The 20,144-nt window shown below is 33.2% G+C and overlaps 4 protein-coding genes across 15 annotated transcripts; 2 read left to right on the forward strand and 2 right to left on the reverse strand.

The window, feature by feature from the left end:
• Positions 1–99: 99 nt before the first annotated feature.
• LOC105663219 (uncharacterized) lies at positions 100–2,229 on the forward strand. 2 transcript variants are annotated; one of them, XM_076529491.1, is made up of 4 exons: positions 100–267; positions 342–571; positions 812–1,030; positions 1,097–2,229. In XM_076529491.1, the coding sequence occupies exons 2-4, from the start codon at positions 452–454 to the stop codon at positions 2,087–2,089; spliced, it is 1,332 nt and encodes a 443-aa protein (XP_076385606.1). In that variant the 5' UTR covers positions 100–267; positions 342–451; the 3' UTR covers positions 2,090–2,229. The 2 variants fall into 2 exon arrangements, with proteins under 2 accessions (XP_076385606.1, XP_076385607.1); XM_076529492.1 differs by lacking the exon at positions 812–1,030 and having other exon boundaries at positions 100–571.
• Positions 2,214–2,954, reverse strand: RpL38 (ribosomal protein L38). The gene is made up of 4 exons (XM_003705623.3): positions 2,920–2,954; positions 2,592–2,652; positions 2,398–2,520; positions 2,214–2,284 (listed from the first exon to the last, which is right to left on the reverse strand). The coding sequence occupies exons 1-4, from the start codon at positions 2,920–2,922 to the stop codon at positions 2,244–2,246; spliced, it is 228 nt and encodes a 75-aa protein (XP_003705671.1). The 5' UTR covers positions 2,923–2,954; the 3' UTR covers positions 2,214–2,243.
• Positions 2,588–17,662, reverse strand: Rab23 (RAS oncogene family member Rab23). 8 transcript variants are annotated; one of them, XR_013037521.1, is made up of 8 exons: positions 17,151–17,613; positions 13,977–14,098; positions 10,419–10,581; positions 8,522–8,601; positions 8,253–8,446; positions 3,125–6,649; positions 2,920–2,954; positions 2,588–2,652 (listed from the first exon to the last, which is right to left on the reverse strand). XR_013037521.1 is itself a non-coding variant. In XM_076529504.1 (8 exons), exons 4-8 carry the CDS (start codon positions 14,057–14,059, stop codon positions 7,841–7,843), a joined length of 693 nt encoding a protein of 230 aa, XP_076385619.1. In that variant the 5' UTR covers positions 14,060–14,098; positions 15,696–15,876; positions 16,012–16,183; positions 16,770–17,067. The 8 variants fall into 8 exon arrangements, 6 of the variants coding, with proteins under 6 accessions (XP_076385619.1, XP_076385618.1, XP_076385615.1 ...); XR_013037520.1 differs by having other exon boundaries at positions 3,029–6,649; XM_076529504.1 differs by lacking the exons at positions 2,588–2,652; positions 2,920–2,954; positions 3,125–6,649; positions 17,151–17,613 and adding exons at positions 7,841–8,013; positions 15,696–15,876; positions 16,012–16,183; positions 16,770–17,067.
• On the forward strand, positions 3,592–8,967 carry LOC100876024 (BAG family molecular chaperone regulator 2). Of its 4 annotated transcripts, none has more exons than XM_076529506.1 (6): positions 3,592–3,802; positions 4,283–4,395; positions 4,484–7,667; positions 7,754–7,915; positions 7,976–8,059; positions 8,262–8,967. In XM_076529506.1, the coding sequence occupies exons 1-3, from the start codon at positions 3,592–3,594 to the stop codon at positions 4,715–4,717; spliced, it is 558 nt and encodes a 185-aa protein (XP_076385621.1). In that variant the 3' UTR covers positions 4,718–7,667; positions 7,754–7,915; positions 7,976–8,059; positions 8,262–8,967. The 4 variants fall into 4 exon arrangements, with proteins under 4 accessions (XP_076385621.1, XP_076385622.1, XP_003705621.1 ...); XM_076529507.1 differs by having other exon boundaries at positions 4,484–7,221; XM_003705573.3 differs by lacking the exon at positions 7,976–8,059.
• Positions 17,663–20,144: the final 2,482 nt, after the last annotated feature.

Consider the following 20,144-nt stretch of genomic DNA (forward strand, 5'->3'; position numbering starts at 1 on the left):
ATAATAACGTTATTATACAAGTTTCTTGGAATTATCATTTTTTGCAATATAGTATTATATTCAAATTAAACATATGGAAGTGAGACGGACTGAGATGGAAATATATAAAACCAAAAAAACATATTATGATGTTCTCAATCAAGCTAAAAATGATTCTGATAATTTTTGGAAAATATTTATGACATTATGTGTTCTCTTGATTTCGATTATCATATTTATAACCTGCTATCGTTATATCTGTGGAAAGATCATTTGTATTTGCAAAAGGTTCATTAATTTTTAATACACTACATTACATATTATTATTTTCATTATATTCATACATGTACATGTATGTTTAGTTATTGGCAAAATACTAAAATTACATTAATAAAGATGTTTCACATGGCGAAATAAGAAACACAATATCGATGACAACTTTTTTGTAATAAAAAGCGAAAGAAACCGTTGTATGAAGCGACGATTTTTGTGGCCTGATGGATGTAATATTTCGAAATCCCGTATAAAAGTTAACAGTCAAAAAGATAAATTATGCAAAACTAAATCACATAGTATCGAGATTCCTTTGCAGGTATATAAAAAAAAGTTTGTTTACACTCTACAAAAACATCGGGTCGTTTATGTCATGTTACCTTTCTTTAGATTTTCAAAACATATCGAGAAAATTTTTATATATTTAACAAAGTGTTTTCAACAAAATTGATGTTCGATATTAGTGATGCCATCAATGACCCCTATCGTAAACGAAGGGTTACACATTATATGTATTTGCTACTAATCATTTAATCTTTATAATTACATTTGCAATTAGGAAACGCAAAAATTACTTTCTTCTTGCGAAGATAAAGTCATAACCTCTAATAGCAATGTAAATTTAACAAAACGATTATTTTTAAAATTATCTGCCTTATCATCTAACATTAATAATAAAGTCAGTGACAGAACATCTAATAATAAATATACCCTTGAAAATGTAAAAAATGAATTATGCATTCGAAGAGGAAACAATTTTTACCAAAATTCACAGAAGGTATCATGGAAAACATTAATATTTATAATTTATTTGTACTGTATACCACTGTCTTCTTGTTTCTAGGACGAAAAAAATACCTGTTTTTCAGATACGGATCTGAAATTTCTAGTAATATCTTCAAAAAAATCTAATGAAAACAAAAACAGGTACAAGAAAATACTGTTCTGTAAATGGAATTCAGGAAATATTAACAGTTACAATTTACGAAACAATACCAGTTCAAAGCTAATAGAACTGAAATGCGCAAATAAAGATACATTCAGTAATAATATTCCAAAATATGAAGCATTTAGGTCTAAGTCAAATTGTTTACCTAGTTCTCTTCTGTTAAAAAGTTTGGCTACCAATTCATTTTCAGATTCTGTAGCAAATGAATCGAATATTTTACTGAACTTTCCTGCCTACACTAATTCTACAATGTCGAGTATATCTAAAGTAGTTGAAGTAAAATCCGAAGAAAAATCTTTTACACATGTTAATCCCGATATAAACAAATTACAAAAAATAGAATCAAATGAATATAACGTGCATTCGAAAAAAATGAAAATGAAATCGTCAGCAGATATATTAAAAAGTCAAATCAAGGAAATAAAAATTTCTGAAAGAAAAGTTAAGTCGGAAGATAACCTGATGATTCTCGCAATTAAAAATGAAAATACCAAAGATTTCATTTCCATCCCTGAAAAAGATACTGAGAGTCTGTCCTCTCCGCCAAATCATAGTTCGGAAACCAATGAAATTTATGACGAATTAGGAATATTATTTTCACAGTATATGAAACTTCAAATAAAACCGTGTAAAAGAAACTACTGCATTCGGACACGACATTTAAAAAGAATACAACATAGCACAAAAAAATGTCATACAAAATTTAATTACCATCAAATATATTCTTACGATCAAAGACCAATGTGTAATTGTGGAAACATATGTGAAGATACATATGATGAATTACAGTTAATGTTTACATTAATGTCGGAACGGAAAAACATTTATCAACGTATGTTTACAAGAAGAAAGAAATTCTTGAACCAGCCATGCATGTCAATTAATTAAGAGTTTGTAACTAAATAATGTTACAGATAACAAGTATATATTTTGTACTATTTACTTTTAGAATATATGCTTCCATTTTCATAGTGAATATTTATGATGAAATGGTACAAAAAATAAATATATGTACATTTAAAACATTACTTTATTTGATTAATTACATACGTTCACTTCTTTTTACTTCCTTTACTTGAAGACCTGAAAAATATATTTATTATTAGAAATAAGGAATAAATGAAATTTTTCTTTTTTCAAAAACCTTGATTATAATAAATCATGTTTAATTTATCTACTAATATTGGAAAAAATACCTGGAGGTAATGATTGTTTCAATTTTTCTGCCTTTTCCTTGTCTGTAATTACGAGGGTATACAAAAATCTTGAACATCTGACTTTGAATTTAACATTTTCTGAGTTCTTCTTTATTTTTACAGCTATAAGATCGCAAGAGAAATAAGTTATTTATGAAATACTAAAACATTATCGTATTTAAGAAAGTACTCACACTTAGCATCCTTCCTTCTGGCTTTCAAAAGGAAATCTTTGATTTCTTTAATTTCTCGTGGCTAAAAAGAATCACAAATTATTAAAGCAATTGTATAAAAATCATTCAGAGACATTATATTTACATACATTAATGTATTATAAAATTGGCCATTGTTATTTGTCATTACATTGAGGTTATGTTACGAAAATTACTGCAATTAGAAGTATTTCAAGTAAAACTTAATATATAATAGTTTATTCCAACTAATAAAATTAATGATATTAATTTTAATTAGTCATTATAGTAATAAACATAAAGCAATAATGAATACTGAACGTATACTTACCATCGTGAGAGTAAAATGGGCAGAAACAGAATAACCTGGAATGATCGAGAAAAACAATTACAGTTTAGTTCGACTCTAGTCTTTTCTAGAAAACGAATATGATATGTACTTTTATAGTATTTATATGTAATAAGTAGTGGAGAAAAGAAGGGATTCCTTGTAAAAATATGGATTTCCAAAAGTGATTAAGAAAAATTCAGCATACCTTTCAAAGTTACTACCGGAAAAAGGACAAGTGCGGCTCAAAGTGGCATCAAATCAGCAACAAAGTATTATTGAACATTCAGATTTGAGTAATTTAAAATAAATTTTATAAGAAGAATAGTTGACTATAATAGTTGATTAACTTTACAATAAAAATATATTTTTAATAATTTCAGATAAAAATATATACTGTTTTTCAAAATATTTTTAAAGTTGGCGCTAGTTGTGTTAAGTTACGTGGAATTGGTGCGTATATATATATATAAATCCCACACACACTGCTTCGTCAGTCAACTTTTCGTACTGCTGTCGCGATTCCGATTCATGTAACGGAGGTGTCTGACGGTAGAAGTTTAAACACAATTGAAACGATTTTATTTTATGTTATATAGAAAAGTAATTTTCTACTTTATAAACATATAATTATCGAGGTAATTAAATAGAGAATAAATTGAACATTTTTTAAAAATGGATAGCCCGTTACCGCATATTATGGAAAGTGCGGATTGTGATGGTTCTTGTAAACCAAAAGACAGGTTAGTTAGTCTTCTGGATCAGATTGAAGTACACGTAGAACAACTAAGAAAAGATGCTTGGAGACTTGAAGAAGAAAGGGATACTCTTCTGACTACTTTAGACACACTCAAAAACAATGAAATTTTAAGCGGATTAGAAGAAAGTAAGTATTTATTTTACTTGGATTAAAAATGCAAGGTCGACGATAGTATATCTAGAAATATCTTTATCAAGACCTTCGATATTTCTATGTAGGAGTCTTGGGATTTGAAAAATTACTCTGATATTAAATTATTATCTTTGCTTTATTCTTACATATGTTACATATCAACATAAACTCTTTTGACTAACTACTCAATTAATACAGCTACATAGATACAAAATACTTTTAACATACTATAATGTTGATACATAAGGTAGTAATATATTGTTCAATGAATAACATCTGCATTGTATATTGTTTGTGTTTAATACTGAACAAATTTTATTTGAGAACATTTGAGTGGTTTGTAATGTTTACAACTATAAATGACAGTACATTACAATTTGTTACCTGTGATTTAAAAAATTAATTTCTATTGCATTACAATATAATTACTGCATTGAAGTAACATAAGTTCATATAATAATTTATTATTTACAGCTGACAGAGATGATGTACTAAGGTATGCTGAGAGATTATCTTTGAGATGTTTAACGGTTGATGTTTTAGTCAAAATTCAACGTGACCAAATTCAACAAGAAGCATTACATCAGGTAATTTGAATGAAATAATTCTTTATGAAAGTAATTACACGTGTCTGTTGAAAAGTAAATTTTAGTAAAAGTTGTTTTCTTAAATCAGGTAAATGGTTTGATTGATAGTTTAGTCATTAGTCTACGTGATGATCCAGTTGGAACTCGTCAACGTTGTGCATCTTTTATGAATGCTTGTACTTCACAAAGTCTTGGACATTCTGATAAAAATTTTGAAACTGCCATTCTTGGATGCACTATGGATGATCAGAAACGGATTAAGAAAAGATTACAGGGTTTATTGGATTACATAGATAAAATGCATACAATTCAGCTACTATGAACCCCTGTTTGGATTATTTCATATTGAAAAGAAGCAGACAAATTACTCTTCAAAAGAACAACTAGATAGTCGTTCCATGGGAGATAAGAAAAATAAAAGCTAGTTATATTCGAGTATTTGATGATTATGCAGTGGTGATATTTATGGTAAATATAAAGAAAGTGTCACTTATACTACCTAAGTGATTTATCTTCTCCTGATATGCTGTGACTTACTGTGTCTCGCTACTTACTCAAATAAGCTGCTGTACACTTTATATTTGCAATTGAGCATTACATAGTGATTAAAAAGTCTATCATTATATGTTAAAAGAAATGGAATACAGATTCTAATGATATTAAAACAATATGGCTTTAAAATATTTGTATTTTAAATACTATTGGAGTTTGTAATATAATAGTGTAGAAATAATTGTATTTCATGCTATATTGACCATTTATTGCATACTATATTTCTGACAAAATTAATTCAGATTTTATGTACAGTCTGGTATATTTTTTAAATTTTCTTTAGTTTATATAAGAATTAATTATTCATTTTTTTTACTTTGTTATTTATGGATTATTTATGATGCAATAGTTTATCACCAGGCTGGTTTAATAAAATAATCTTTATTCTTGTTTTTTGTATAAATTCGATTACAATGTTCTTGAATTCTAATGTCACCTGTTGGGCGAATTTATTGTATCCTGCGACTGAATTAAGATTTATCAAAATTCGTACGATAAATTTTGTATATTTTCCGGCATTTATTTGTATTTAAAATTCTTTTGTAAGGCATTGTTTAAAATATATTATTTAAAAATCGTAATATTTTATTTTTATTTGTTTTTGATCGTTATCATTTACAAAAAAAGAGTATTTCTGTCAACATAATATTTTCTTTCTTACAAGCTAGAATATTTGGTTAGCCGTTATATCGATATCTGTTTACACATAAATTAATATTTGTATCTTCTAATAATTTCAAACAATTTAAGATAATTTTTAATTTAAAAGAGATAACCATGTATTACCTTTACTGATCACTTGTTACAGCTGTTTAAACCCAATGCGTAACTCAACATATAAAAAGACATAGTTACATTCATTTTTAACGCTCATCATTAACACATACAAGTTATATATGTACAAAAACTTGACATTGGTAAAAAAAATTATTCTATTGGAAACTAAAAAATTGTACGCATAAAACAGTAGCGTGCTTCAAATACGCGTATGTACACAATGTTGGGAAGTTCGAGAAGATTAAGAATATCCAATAAGAAAATTCAAAGTATAAAAATGCTCTAATGTTACATTACAAAGTGTGCTGCTTAAAACATCATTCATTTGTCTTTTTCACTTTGTACTTTGTAGTATAATTTAAGAATTCTAGAATGCATAACTTTTTTCCTAGAAAAAATTTGCACAAATAAATTCTCTATCGATTGCACATAGAAATTGAACATATTCATTTAACATATTAAACATTTAAAGTTTTCATCGAAATAATGCAAATTATAACATCAACCAGATCTTCTATGCATTTATAAAAAAAATGCGAAACGGGAAACAACTGACAGAGCAATATTGTTTGAAGATAAATCATGCAGCTTATTTGTCTATCTGTTATGAATGCAATACTGTACGTTGTATTTGTTTTATAACAATAAATGTTTAAACCAATTAGAGTGTACGTTGTCGCAACAATCATAAAGAGAAAGAGCTATATATCATTATAAATAGTATGAATATCAGTCTGTACATGGTTAAAGTATTCATTACAATTTCTTGCGTACGTACTTATATACGCAAAAGACTAAAGTAGTATACAAGCGTTTTTTACGAAATTCTTTTTTTTATGATTCTTTGTCTTGGCTCCTGGCCGTAGAACTATGGTACCATTCCCTGTATTCCGACCACACGTAGATCCGTTTGGACTAAAAGCACCTGCAACAAAATATCGACAAAATGTACATACACATACATACATACATACATACATATATTTTTTCATCAGCTGAAAAAACTGCAGTCGGTGTGGAAAAAAATAATTAACTGTTTCTTTAGAGTACAATATTTTACACTCCATTTCATCCTCATAATAGTAATAAGATAGATGCGTATTATGATTAGTGTATTCTATTGTCTGTACATCTGTTACGATCGTTTAGACTATTCATTGTACAATTTATGTTAATAAAACAAAACTGTTACGCCTAATAAATCAATTTCGCGTATGTTTACACGATTATACTTTATCCAGTGCTGACCTTTTCTACATATAAATACGGACTATAATATTCGTCTTTACAATACAACGCTCGAAGTTAACTAGTTTTATTTTACCTAGAACCATTAATACACAAAGCGAACAGTTCATCCTTTGGGTAACGTCCGACAGCACGTGAAAAATATGCTGCCTTCATACATGTATACATATACATTGGTACCTTATTCAAGAATCTAGATCGATGGTTACGGTCACGCGATCTAAAGATGTGTTTACACTTCACAAGAACGTCTGTATATGAAATTCTTACAATTACTTCTAAAGAACTTCTTATCGACAAATATTCCTGATAATCTTTCACCCGAAAAACTCTTTTGTGAGGATCAATACAGTTCTATACAATTCTAAATTATTAACTAATATTTCATGTTAAGATTGTTGCGTGATTCCTGTACAGGAAGACAGTCGTTGATCAAATACTGGACAAGGTAGATCCGCGAAATCTGGGCTAACATTCGACCCATTCTTCTGCGCTATGAATTCGATTTCTTTTTCTTTTATTCGGTCACCGACAAGAAATCAAGTTTATTCTCACGAATGACAAATGTCACTTTTCTTATACGACCATAACTGTTTTAACTGTAATTAGTGAAGTCTTAATTCAGTACTGTATTTATTCTGGAATCCTGGTGACTCTTAGGGCTCCACACGTTATTTTAGCACCGATGGCTACGAGTAATATAAGATAAACTGATATAAATACTTTCCCTTACGTAATTCCGATAATTTTAATGCAAATGAATTTTTGTTGGGTTTACAAGGCGTCGGGCCAGAAAGGTTGAAGACGAAAGTATCAGGATCAACTGAACCTGCAAGCATAAGCGTGCGTATCCGGTGCAGTTAATACATTATGCATCTTCTTGAAGAGTTTCCAAGAAAGCGCAGTGTTCTTTTTGCACGGCTATTACAAGGCTAAACAACTGGTCAGTGTCTGTATCGGATCTACCACGTGTGAATCGACTATATTGTTTTCCTTCGCACAGATCCAAATCAGGTGCACAAGTCGTGTTTGGAAGCATCTCTAGAAGTGCATAGAATGAAAATAATGCTGATAGAAAAAAAGAAAGGTTTATGTACATTTATGTCGTTAAGTTTAGGTACTAAAAGGAGCTTTCTTAAAATTTACCTTTCAAAGTTGTGGAATTTTTAAGTTCACATTTCTAAATTTCTAAAATTCATGTTTAACGTTTGACGATGCTTATAGCAAAGGTCGTGACCCACGGAGACAAATTTTAGCTCCGCCAATGTTTATGTACTTACTTATTACAGAAGGAGATCTAGGCCCGGCAGAATATAATCTCAGATCGTCTTGATAATCGTCGTCACAGCGGCGCATCTCGTGGAGACATCGCGACGCCAGATGCCGGAAGACACTCATAACACCGACATCCTCTTTCACGGAGGTTCTTAGAAGCTTACAACCTAGAGCACGACCAAGTCTCTCAGCCTCGTCCCTGGAACAATGGTATGCGCTCGAGATTTCGCGAAATCGCGAACCGCTAATTAAAGAAGCTAGGTGTTACGCTTACGGATCAATGACGCACTGATCAACGAGGTCCATCTTGTTTTGTACAAGAACCGTGGGAATTTCACCGCACTCGTTTTCCACCTGCAAAGTAAAAGAAAACGTTCCTTTATCAGTCTGCGAACCCGGATTCGATGTTTTTCTAATTAACGCTAACAAACTTCGACTATCTTTGTGAACATTTCGTGTATACGCTTGTTTTTCCATGTTTCTAACGACCTCTTATTATACTAAATTCCTCTACGAACTTCTTCCAAATACGACAATTAACGATGAATTCTCAGCAATTGACGCAAGTAGAATTAAATGACCACGTGATGGATTGCCCATTAATTTTGTATGAGCAGTGGAGAATGTAAGAACTTTGGTATTTCACAACTTCTTGATCTTTAAGACAGCCAGTGTCCCTTACTTGTAACATTCTACTATGCTATTAAATATCGTCATGTATTTGTCAGCTGTAATCCATTTATCTATTATCCATTTATAACTAGATCCATTATCCATTTATAACATAACATTAAGTTAAGTCAGAACGACGGTTTCGAACATCTATATCAAGCAAATAACAGTTTTGAGCAGATCAGTGGTGACAACCGTTCAGGACGATTTGTACTCGTTCCAACCGCAGTTACACCTTTCTCGTCTGTTTCTCTGTAGTGTAATAAAAAAAGCAAACATACAAGTTTCTTCGAAAGGAATTCGAGAGCGTGTTCGATGATCTCGAACGATGATCGGAATCGTCTACGACTAACAGAACCGCCGCTAAAAATACTTGTTATATATACTTGCTTTTATGTCGCGTCTATGAAATTTCAATCAGTCGAATCGTTAAAGTACTTCATGTACTGTTTTGTCTAGAGTATACATGCAAGAAAGAAATCGCTGCAGAAACACCATATAAAACAACCGTCCTGTGAGAGAGTATACATTTAAGGTATTACAGTTGCTAGCTACTACAACAATCGCGTGCATTCTCTACTTTAAACTCGTTTCATACCATCGTAAAGGAAAACCAGAAAGATTCTGTATACTTATTACGAACCGTGATAGGTAAAATACAACCAGAACTACCGCCAAAATGCAATAAGAGAATATTCGATACTATGGTCAACCGGCTAATACACAACTCATCCCGATCAGATTATTCTGTACACGGTGTTTCTCAAGTACTAGCTCGTTGATGGAGGTACATATTGTAAGAGAAACAAGTACAACCGCGAATTGTTCACGATTTTGAAAACAGATGACACAAGTTTCAGATGTGTTTAATTCCCAATGAGTCTCAAAATATAAGTCCCAAAAAAGTGAATCTAAAGTGCATTCTCCCAAAATTAGATATAAATGTAGATTAAAATGGAACATCGTGTACAAACTTCTTACATTCAATACATTTTCCTATCTACAAGAGAAAGTGTCCCACCTCTTGTCTCTACAACATTGTCTCTAAAAATTGTGTACAAAAGTGTCTCTACAAAATTGTCTCTAAAATTACAAATTGTCTACAAAAGTGTCTCTACAAAATTGTCTCTAAAATTACAAATTGTCTACAAAAGTGTCTCTACAAAATTGTCTCTAACAAATTGTCTCTACAAATTATCTACAAAAGTGTCTTTACAAAATTGAAGTTGATATTAGAAATTGTAATTGGTCAGCGATTGTGGTAAACATAAGAAGTATCTTCGTCGATGGACAGTTGAAGGGAACACGTAGATCGCAAAATGACCTAAGACCTTGCGTCGCTATCCGTGGAAAACATTGAACAGTGGAACGACTTAAAATCAGCCCTTGCTTTAATGGCACCTTCACTTTCACATTCCACCATCCGTCGTGACTACCTACGGAAACGTGCTTGCACCGGTTCGGCACCGTTGTATATGTCTCGTGTGCACAAGTCGTACCTTCAGCTTCCACGAAGGAATGGCGTCGAAGGAATCTCTGTCAGTGGCTGAATAAGCGAGGACGCAGGCATGGGCGCCGCGATAATAAGCCGCGGTGATTGCGTCGAATTCCTCTTGACCTGCAGTATCCCACAGCATCAGCCTGACGTCCTCGCCATCCACCCTATGAAGAAAAACGCGAGTTTAGAAAATTCCTGATAAGCTGAAATTCATTTCCAATGTCAGTAAATTATGAAACTTGCGATAACATTAAATTACGATAATTTAGAACATATTGGGCTTATCATAGAAGCCTTATAATAAGGATCAATCTTTTCACCCCCATGTTCCTACTAATTTCTATTACAATAATTTGTAACAATTTTCTTGATCATAAGTTGTACAAGTTTATACTTTCAATTTTTAAGTTAAACTTCGACGGAGGAATGTTCGCCAGGTTGTAGATTCGTGTGAAAACAGCTTAGAGTCACAAGAGGTGAAAACAGTAGCTGCAGTCGTTTACGCGTACCAGCTGTTTGAAAACGTGCTAGCCTCCTGTTTCGCGAACGGGAACTTACTGACATGAATTACGGCGCGTCTGAACTTCTGAAAACATGATAGCCTCCTGTTTCGTAAACGGGAACTCATTGAGATGATTTATATCCCATAACTTACGAAACTGTGCTAGCCTTCTGGTCTTTTCGCACGTGATTTGTACAACACCGAGCAAAATGATACCGTAATTATAAATTAAGAAGCAGCCATTTTGTATTAAAAATATTTATATAATTATTTTTGTGGAACTTTAAATAGTCGATCGATGCACCGCAAGCATTTCGTGACACTTTTAAGCTATTCAATCGTGACTTTCGATCTTCCAAAATCGATAATTAAATATGCAACAACCTAATGCTTCGCAATAAAGTAGCAGAACATGTACTCGTAATAGTTCTTGACCTATAAATGAATTAAAATCGGCAGAAACTCGGTCGCGACGAAGGTCACCGATATCAGTACAAATATGCTTTAAACACCCGGTGCATATGCATGAAATTGCTCCGTTTACATTACTTTTTTATACAGTTTCCAGGAACGGAAAGCCGGGTCAACTTGCGTTTCACGAAAGCAACCGGAGACCCATCGATATTGGCACATAACTGAAACCGTACGCAGCACCGTTTAAGTTTAAATCCACGATCTACTTAAGTAGCGTGAAAAGGAAAAAGAGAAAACTCGACCGCATTTCTCCCGAATAAACCCATCAGTTGATGCGTGATCATCCATTATCGCATTCCGTTACTTTATTCGACTAAATTACTTCAACATACACTCGTTAGCCGTTTTTATTGTCCGACGTTAATAAATTATGACGACTATCGTACATGTGAAATGCTTCGATAATTTTCTGTTCATCCATTGAATATTGCGTTTTATTCCTGTGCATGGAGATATTAGACATAATTGTAACGGTTGTAACGCGTGGCGATATAGGGCGAGGAAATGCAACGCGCAGGAATATAGCCTGTGATGATATAACGCGAGGAAATACAACACGTGGCGATATAACGCGTGGAAATACAATACGTGATAATACAGTGCGTGGAAATATAACGCGTGGCGATATAATGCGAGTAATATTCTACGCGGCAGTATCGATGAGTGCAAATGCAATACGTGACAATACAGAGCGTGGTGATATAGTGCGAGGAAATATAACGCGTGGCGGTATAACGCGAGTATCACACCACGCAGCGATATAACGCGTGGTAATACAATACGTGGCGATATAACGCGAGTAGTACACTATGCGGCGATATAACGCGAGTATTACACTACGCGGCGATATAACGCGAGTATTACACCGCGCGGCGATATAGCGCGTGGTAATACACTACGCGGCGATATAACGCGAGTAATATTCTACGCGGCAATATCGATGAGTGCAAATGCAATACGTGACAATACAGAGCGTGGTGATATAGTGCGAGGAAATATAACGCGTGGCGGTATAACGCGAGTATCACACCACGCAGCGATATAACGCGTGGTAATACAATACGTGGCGATATAACGCGAGTAGTACACTATGCGGCGATATAACGCGAGTATTACACTATGCGGCGATATAACGCGAGTATTACACCGCGCGGCGATATAGCGCGTGGTAATACACTACGCGGCGATATAACGCGAGTAATATTCTACGCGGCAATATCGATGAGTGCAAATGCAATACGTGACAATACGGAGCGTGGTGATATAGTGCGAGGAAATATAACGCGTGGCGGTATAACGCGAGTATCACACCACGCAGCGATATAACGCGTGGTAATACAATACGTGGCGATATAACGCGAGTAGTACACTATGCGGCGATATAACGCGAGTATTACACCGCGCGGCGATATAGCGCGTGGTAATATACTACGCGGCGATATAACGCGAGTATTACACTACGCGGCGATATAACGCGAGTATTACACTACGCGGCGATATAACGCGAGTATTACACTACGCGGCAATATAGCGCGAGAAATACAATACGTGGTGCTATAGTGTGAGGAAATACAGTACACGGCGATATAACGCAAGTAATACACTCCGTGGCCATATAGCGCGAGAAATACAGTACGTGATAATATGGCGCGTGGTGATACAGTCCGTGACGATATCACGCGTGAAAATACAGCGCGTAATATAAGTCGTGATATAACGCATGGTAATCCAACTGCCGCATTATAAGAACAAAATCGCTATCGTGTAAACTAAGCAACTTGTAAGCCGAAGAAATGCTTATCAAACATTGTGCAAAATAATACAATAGAAGTATACCGAAGTTTCCGGTTAACTGTCAATTGAAGGAATAACAAGAGAGTATCCACGAATTTAATAAAACAAGTTTAATAGCAGGATTTTAATTATTTATTCTGGAGGGACGATAAAATCGAAATTAAAAAGAAATTAAAAAACATATCGATGCATGTTTTGTAGATCTTTAGAAGAAAAAATAAAGAAAATTATAAAACGATGACTGAGACCAGCACGTCTCCCCAAGGAAAGTAATTAAGTGGAAGGAACATATACGGACGAGTAGAGTGTATAGTTATTATGCATTCTTCTTTAACTATATAGTCTTTAATTATCGTCTGACATTACAGTTTCTTATCTTCCTATAATTTTAACAACACGAAAGACTTATTTCAGCCCGGATATTAATATTCCCACCATTCGTGAGATATTTTCGACGTGGATGAATAGGAAAATTTGATGGTTACAAAATCCATGATTAATTAGTTTAACTGGTTCGTTCGTAATTGATACACTTTGAGAATAATAAAGATTCTACTATTTGAAATAGAAGGTGGAAAGTCTAGCATGATTCGACGACATAAAAGTATCGCAAACTAACATTTTCATTATCGATATCAATTTAAAGATCGAAGTTCGATGAAAATGTCTACTACATAAACATTTTCTAATAATAATAAAATGTGTGAATCTGTAATCGAGATTGAGGCAACGATAACCAAGGAGCGTTTCATGTAACATCGCATGCTCGTGTAATTTATTTGTACTTACTCGATCTCTCGTTCCAGAAAATCGACGCCAATCGTTTTCTTATAGTCTCTCGTGTATGTACCCTTGCAAAACCTTTGGATCATCGATGATTTCCCTACAGCACCGTTACCGACTATCACCACCTGCGAATAAACATTCCAAGGTAATTACGATCTCGAAGAAGCTGAAATGAAATGATGAAGCAAAAACGACTTCATTCCTCGATCGAACTGAACTGTCGTTCTGTCGACTTCAATAAATCATTCCCTCGCAAATGATGTATCGGTGCAATCTGTTATTACACGCAATTCCGAATCAAAGATAGCATATGTACACGTGCGATCATCTGGAAGGTTGACTTTCTATGCCTACAGGTCAACGTGAACAAGAAAAGGCTACGGATTGTACCGATAAATTCTCGCAACTTTCTTGTCGATTTCATTTTACTTTAATTTCTCGCTTCATTTATTCTGCACCTCCGAACAATCTTTTATTTTTTCTTTGTATCTTATTAAACACTCGTTAAAAATATTTCATCAAATAGTTCAGATAAATGAATCTTATAAAGTTTATAAGGATATTTCATCTTTTGAGACAATTGTAGAAGACCCAAATAAATTTTACAATCTGTAAGTTTGTCGAGTTTGAATGAAATCGGTGTTCCAAAGATCGCGCAGTCCCGTTAGTACCCTATAAAATTTCCAAATAAAAACCAGTTTATTCGAAAGAAGCAAATATATTGCATTTTATATTTATAACATAAATTATTGTCTATATTTTGTACTTAACCCAATTCCTTACTATATCCTTCTTCCCATTATAGATCTTTCTAAACTTTCCCTCATTCCTCATGTACCATATGTATCTTCATTGGTCACAAGATTTCTAACCGATCCGTCGCTAGTATCTTTACGCGGTATTTTTTATAACAGTAGATGCTTAGACCGTCGCGTATTTAATATAAAATTTCACCGGCGAAGTGAACTATAAATGCACGTGAATTGTTCGATCATCGATCATCACTATTTGCAATTCGAACACGTAGGCGGAGAAGTAATCGATAGGAACATCGTAAGAAAGCGTTGGGTATTAATATGGAATCGTAAAACACGATATTACCGAGCATTAAACTTTATTACGCGCCACGTAAAGTCGCTTCGCTCTTCACAATAATGTATTTCGAACGATTTAGGTTACAATTCGATACTATTTTCTGCGTCTATAATGTATAATGGATCGGTTAATAATAAGTATTATTCACCCATTAACTTTCAAGAAATATTCTCAAGACGTTACAAGACATTAATTGTAACCTAAAAACGTAACTTATCTTTTTTTAAAGATGTCGAAAAAGTGGTCATAGAAGATGTAACAAAATATTGTATACAATCAATATTATGTTGTGTTTGCAAATAACAAGAATGTGTATCTTTAAAAAAATAACGTGTAAAAGTTATGCAGAGAATTAACACAAAGACACAGGGAACGTAGATGAACCTCGTGTGAATGCCGTTTATGATTTCAGGTGGATTAACAGTTTTTCAGGTACAGTTACTGGTCGGCTATAATTTCAGCCGAAGAAAACGAGGAAGTGCTTAATTATGAAGACACTCTCACCAATATCATAGGTGTACCATCGATGTCCTCCGGTTAGAGAAAACATTACTGTTATCGTCGAACGATCGTCGCCTAATACGGAAACAACGCTTGCAAATCATTGATTTAATTAAAACTACGTACTTCGCCTGTTTTCTCCTCGCAGTTCAGCTAACATAAATATGTTAAGATAAAAATTCTTTCGCCTCGTAACTTTGATACGTCTCATTGCGTGCAGGAATCTGTTAAAAATCTAAAGTCGTATCCGTTAAGTTGGGGTGTCGTACATTTAAATAATTCTGCCAAAATCGAGATAACGGTGCACCTAAAGCGAGAAGTGGGTTAAGTCGATAAGGGCTCAAGTCCACGTGAACCGGTCTTCAAGCTTTTGTTAAAAACTATATTATACATATAATGTCAAGCAAAACTACATACATAATTATTAAGCGAGACTACATACCTCTCTGTTAATAATAATTGAAAACGTAATGAAATATTACATCACCGAGTAAATGATTCTCGTTACTCTCCTCTTTATTCAAATCTGATCAATCTTCAACTAAGATTCCGCGATACTTATTGAAAACAAGCGGTACGCTAATTAAACCAGCATATGTTAATTGTGTGAATCTCTGAAACAAGTGAATTCCACTTCTTCCTAATTTTATCTGCAAGCTGTAGTGCATATTTGAAAACGGTCGGATCAGTTATCGAATATTGTACGATCGATTTTTAAAGCAGAAAATTTGACTGCATCAATATACTCGACTATTTATTTAAGAGTATTTTCTTTATTCAGTAGAAAGTTGTATGATGTATGTACTCATTCTTTTAACTACAGGCAATAAGAACAGTAAAAGTAATAGATGATTTTACATGAGCACATGCCTATGAAAATGTTGATACCGTTATAGTAATCGAAAGATATATTCCTGTTCTCGATACAATATTCTACGATATCGAACAAATTTTTATTACATTTTTTCTGTGTAACGTAAGCGCATTTTGTACAACTACTGTCAGTGAAAAGATATGATATATATACAAACTAATTTTCGTTTCGTATTATCTGCTACAATTTGAAATTATTAAACACAGTTTCGTTAAAATCTTTTCTGCGATTGTTATATTGAATAATATATCAGTGTGGGGAACAATATGCATTTGCAATTATTAATCATTATTTATTTATAAAAAAAAAGAAAAAATATTCCTAACCTATATTGTATTTGCCGGCTCGGTTGTTGTGTATACGTTACAATGCAGATCTGTCACTGCGCATACGCATTTCTGAAACTTGATTTGAAACACAAACTTCGATAAAATAGATTGATCGATTGCGAGATATCTAATATTCGATACTTTCAACAGGTGTAATTCTATTACTCTTATTTTCCATTTCAAAACAACAAGCGAACGTAGAATTAAGAGTGGTTACGCTTCGCGTAAACAAGTAATCCATTTCCCTTTTAAGAAGGTAATTTTTAAAATGTTCTAATATCTGTCTCCAAAATACGATAATAAAAGTTTCGTTTGGTAGAAATATTATTTCTTGTTGCATAGTGTCACTGGGAAAATAAAAATTAAACTTTTGATCACCTTGAGTGATATCTCGAGTTCTTCCTCTCGCATTCTGACCGTAACGTGATTAGCATAATATCCAACTACAATATATCCCGCGATGTCTGCCGCTGATCTTTCGTGAGAAAATTTTTACTCTTAACAACGATCACCTTTCACGATACTTCAAATTGATCACCTTACACTGGGATCGAAGCATTTTTACGAATTTCAAATAAAATTCGCGCACGTTTTTTTATTTTCACTCGCGTGATTTAATGTTAAGGGAATATCCTGTCGCGACGATACAGCAACGTATACACGGAACACGCGAATACGCGCCACTAACTGGCTGAACACCTGTACGAAACACCTGCCGAGACTAACTTCCTGGTAACTTTTCTAGTAACTTTCCTATTTAGCACTTAGATGAATTGCCAACCGTTTGAAATAATTTAAAACTACTACAGCATCTTATCCCGATAAAATGTCCAATCCGTAAATATTCAACTTATAATTCAATACCACATATGAAAGAATACAAGACCATAAGATCAATTTGTATAAAATTTAAGCGTAATGCCATGATTTTCAAGAAAGCCAAAATCCGATAATGGGGACCTCTGGTGGCGAACTGGGAAGCTATAGACAAGGATAGATAGATTCTTGTCTCTCCAACGTATCTTTCTTTTCACGAGGCGAGGCAAAATTCGTTTTCTGGCACGCGCGGCGAAACGATGGTGCCGTAGCAAGGTCGGCGGGCACCCGCGGCATCGATTTTTAAAAAATTTTTATATGCGGATGTATGCACATGTAATTTTTTGTTGCAATTTTAGAGAAATAAAGGAATATATTGTTAATAATCGTTTATAGTTGTTAGTTTGTTTTTTCAGCAAATTAGTCATTTTTTCACGTACAACTGATTCTAAATGTGGCTGCGATGGACGTTCGGCGCAGGATTTATGAATAACTTGTTTATTATTTAGTCTGAAATCGTATATGCTAAACTGGTTCGAAGAAGATACCGTATCGCATGAAATATAAGATGTATATACATTTGCACGTTCCTCGGAAGAAATAACGCAGATATAAGAGAAAAATCGATTGCTACTACGAGACGAAATAGTTAGTTGTATTAAAAATAGAAGAGACAAAAATTTATAAATAAAGCATATGCGTAATAAAAAGACTTTTTTAATAAAATGCACTGTTTGTAATAATTACCATAACTCTACATATTTTGTAAGATAGATATAGATTTAATGATAAAAGAATGTTATATACAAAAATAATTTATGTGATTGCTTTAATACTATTCCTGCAAGAGAAAAATATTCAAAGGTCAGGTATAGGAAATATGTAATGTGTTTTGGGTGATTAAAATTTTTAACGTGAAAGAGATCGGCAAATGGAAAAGAAAGACAGATAGAATGTTGAATTGGTCGGCAAACAAGAAAGCCTCGTGCGTGTTTTGTCTTTTGCATTCAAAAATCAAAATTCTTTATTTTTGGTTTTTCGTGAATGAAACTTTGATCATCGTATTCGTCTTGTTGTTCTAATTAAAATGAGACCAAACACGATATAATTTGAAGCATAATTACTGGTTTAGATTTGACGATAAAAGTTTCTGACGTAGAGGAGGATAGCGAGTGAAGAAGAAAGAGACACTGCGGTCGTGGCAGTCGGCAAAGATCAAAAGTCTGTTCAATTGTTTGCAATGCTTATGCATTGCTAACTTTTTTATTTTTGATCTATTTTGTATACAACTTGTTTCATCATATTCGTGACATTTTCCTGATTAAAATGAGACCAAACACGACGTAATTTCAGTTATATGTACTTGCAATATCTTATTGGAGTAAAGTCATCGATGTACGCGTAACATCTTACGTCGTAGTCCGTTATGTGTCGGAACGTAAGACACTTTTCCAAGTAAACAATTGGCTGAGAGGTGAGGAGTCCTGCCTCGTAATCTGTGCATCCTGTTTGTCGTAGGTTCGATCCCACTGAACGTGGTTTCTTTTCATGTTACGTTTTTCATTTTTTTTCTTTTGTAATTGTGAAATTATAAATAAATATAGCATGTGGCGTCATCTTGCAGTGCGAGCAATGCATTTCGTTAGAAATGCATAAAAAAAATAATTGAAAAATGCACTTCCTTCTCCTTGTTCGTAAAATGAAAACGCGCGCAGTGTAAATTGGTGTATGAGAAAGTTATCCCGGCATTATTAATTAATCTTATAGTTAATATGTGTATTCTTTGTGTTTAACGTTAAATAATTAATTTGTAATTGGAAGTGTGTTATTAGTTTTTGATTTTTTCCGATCCTGATTATTTAACAGTAATAATATTAAAATAAATTCAAAGTGTTTTTAAATAATTGTTATTTACAAGATATAAAACATCTGCAATTAATAGCATACATGTACAATAATATTTAATACATGTAATAGAGATCCTAATCACGTACAATATTAATTACGTATTATGAAAATAAAAATCGAAATAGTGAGGCAGGTTATGACTGTTCATGTGTTGTGTACAAATGCAATTCCCCTTCCAATGAGACGTTTCTTCGCAGTAAAGAATGAGTGTGTCATCAGGATGAATTGTATCGTTGACGACAGTTCTGTATCGGCTATTGCTACGAAAGAATAAAATAAAGAAGTATAATATTTTAAACGTGCTCATTTCGCAATAATCGATAGAAAAGTGAATAAAGAGCAAGGTGTAACCGAGTGTCATATATGATTTTCAAACTTTGTCGTAGATTGGCGCTCCATAAAGATTGCTCTTTATTTTTTACTATTATTTTTAAGATATCACTTCGTTAACTTATTAGTGTGTTAATTTCATTATTTGTTCGTTATAATTTCCTATTCGTTCAAAAGGAAATAATTTGTATATCATAGAAAAGATCGGGAAAATTGTTAAAAAAACATAAAACATAACTAATTTATTATATATTATTTCTGGAATTAATATTTTGTGTTTGCACATGATACATTTGAAAAGAAAATATCATGATACGA

Source organism: Megachile rotundata, chromosome 3 (assembly GCF_050947335.1).
Source record: "Megachile rotundata isolate GNS110a chromosome 3, iyMegRotu1, whole genome shotgun sequence".
Classification (NCBI taxonomy): Eukaryota; Metazoa; Arthropoda; class Insecta; order Hymenoptera; family Megachilidae; genus Megachile; species Megachile rotundata.

Excerpts from the sequence above, each read along its gene's own strand:
- Rab23 (XM_076529500.1), bottom strand. The coding sequence starts at position 17,183 with ATGCGAGAGGAAGAACTCGAGATATCACTCAAG. Across the intron at positions 14,099-17,150 it reads AACTCGAGATATCACTCAAG|GTGGTGATAGTCGGTAACGG; the intron begins GTGATCAAAAGT and ends GTTTATTCGCAG. Across the intron at positions 10,582-13,976 it reads TTTCTGGAACGAGAGATCGA|GGTGGATGGCGAGGACGTCA; the intron begins GTAAGTACAAAT and ends TTTTCTTCATAG.
- LOC100876024 (XM_076529506.1), top strand. The coding sequence starts at position 3,592 with ATGGATAGCCCGTTACCGCATATTATGGAAAGTGCGGATTGTGATGGT. Across the intron at positions 3,803-4,282 it reads TTTAAGCGGATTAGAAGAAA|CTGACAGAGATGATGTACTA; the intron begins GTAAGTATTTAT and ends TATTATTTACAG. Across the intron at positions 4,396-4,483 it reads AACAAGAAGCATTACATCAG|GTAAATGGTTTGATTGATAG; the intron begins GTAATTTGAATG and ends TTCTTAAATCAG.
- LOC105663219 (XM_076529491.1), top strand. The coding sequence starts at position 452 with ATGAAGCGACGATTTTTGTGGCCTGATGGATGTAATATTTCGAAATCC. Across the intron at positions 572-811 it reads GTATCGAGATTCCTTTGCAG|GAAACGCAAAAATTACTTTC; the intron begins GTATATAAAAAA and ends ATTTGCAATTAG. Across the intron at positions 1,031-1,096 it reads TTTACCAAAATTCACAGAAG|GACGAAAAAAATACCTGTTT; the intron begins GTATCATGGAAA and ends TCTTGTTTCTAG.
- RpL38 (XM_003705623.3), bottom strand. Across the intron at positions 2,521-2,591 it reads CAGAAGGAAGGATGCTAAGT|CTGTAAAAATAAAGAAGAAC; the intron begins GTGAGTACTTTC and ends GCGATCTTATAG. Across the intron at positions 2,285-2,397 it reads GAAACAATCATTACCTCCAG|GTCTTCAAGTAAAGGAAGTA; the intron begins GTATTTTTTCCA and ends TATATTTTTCAG.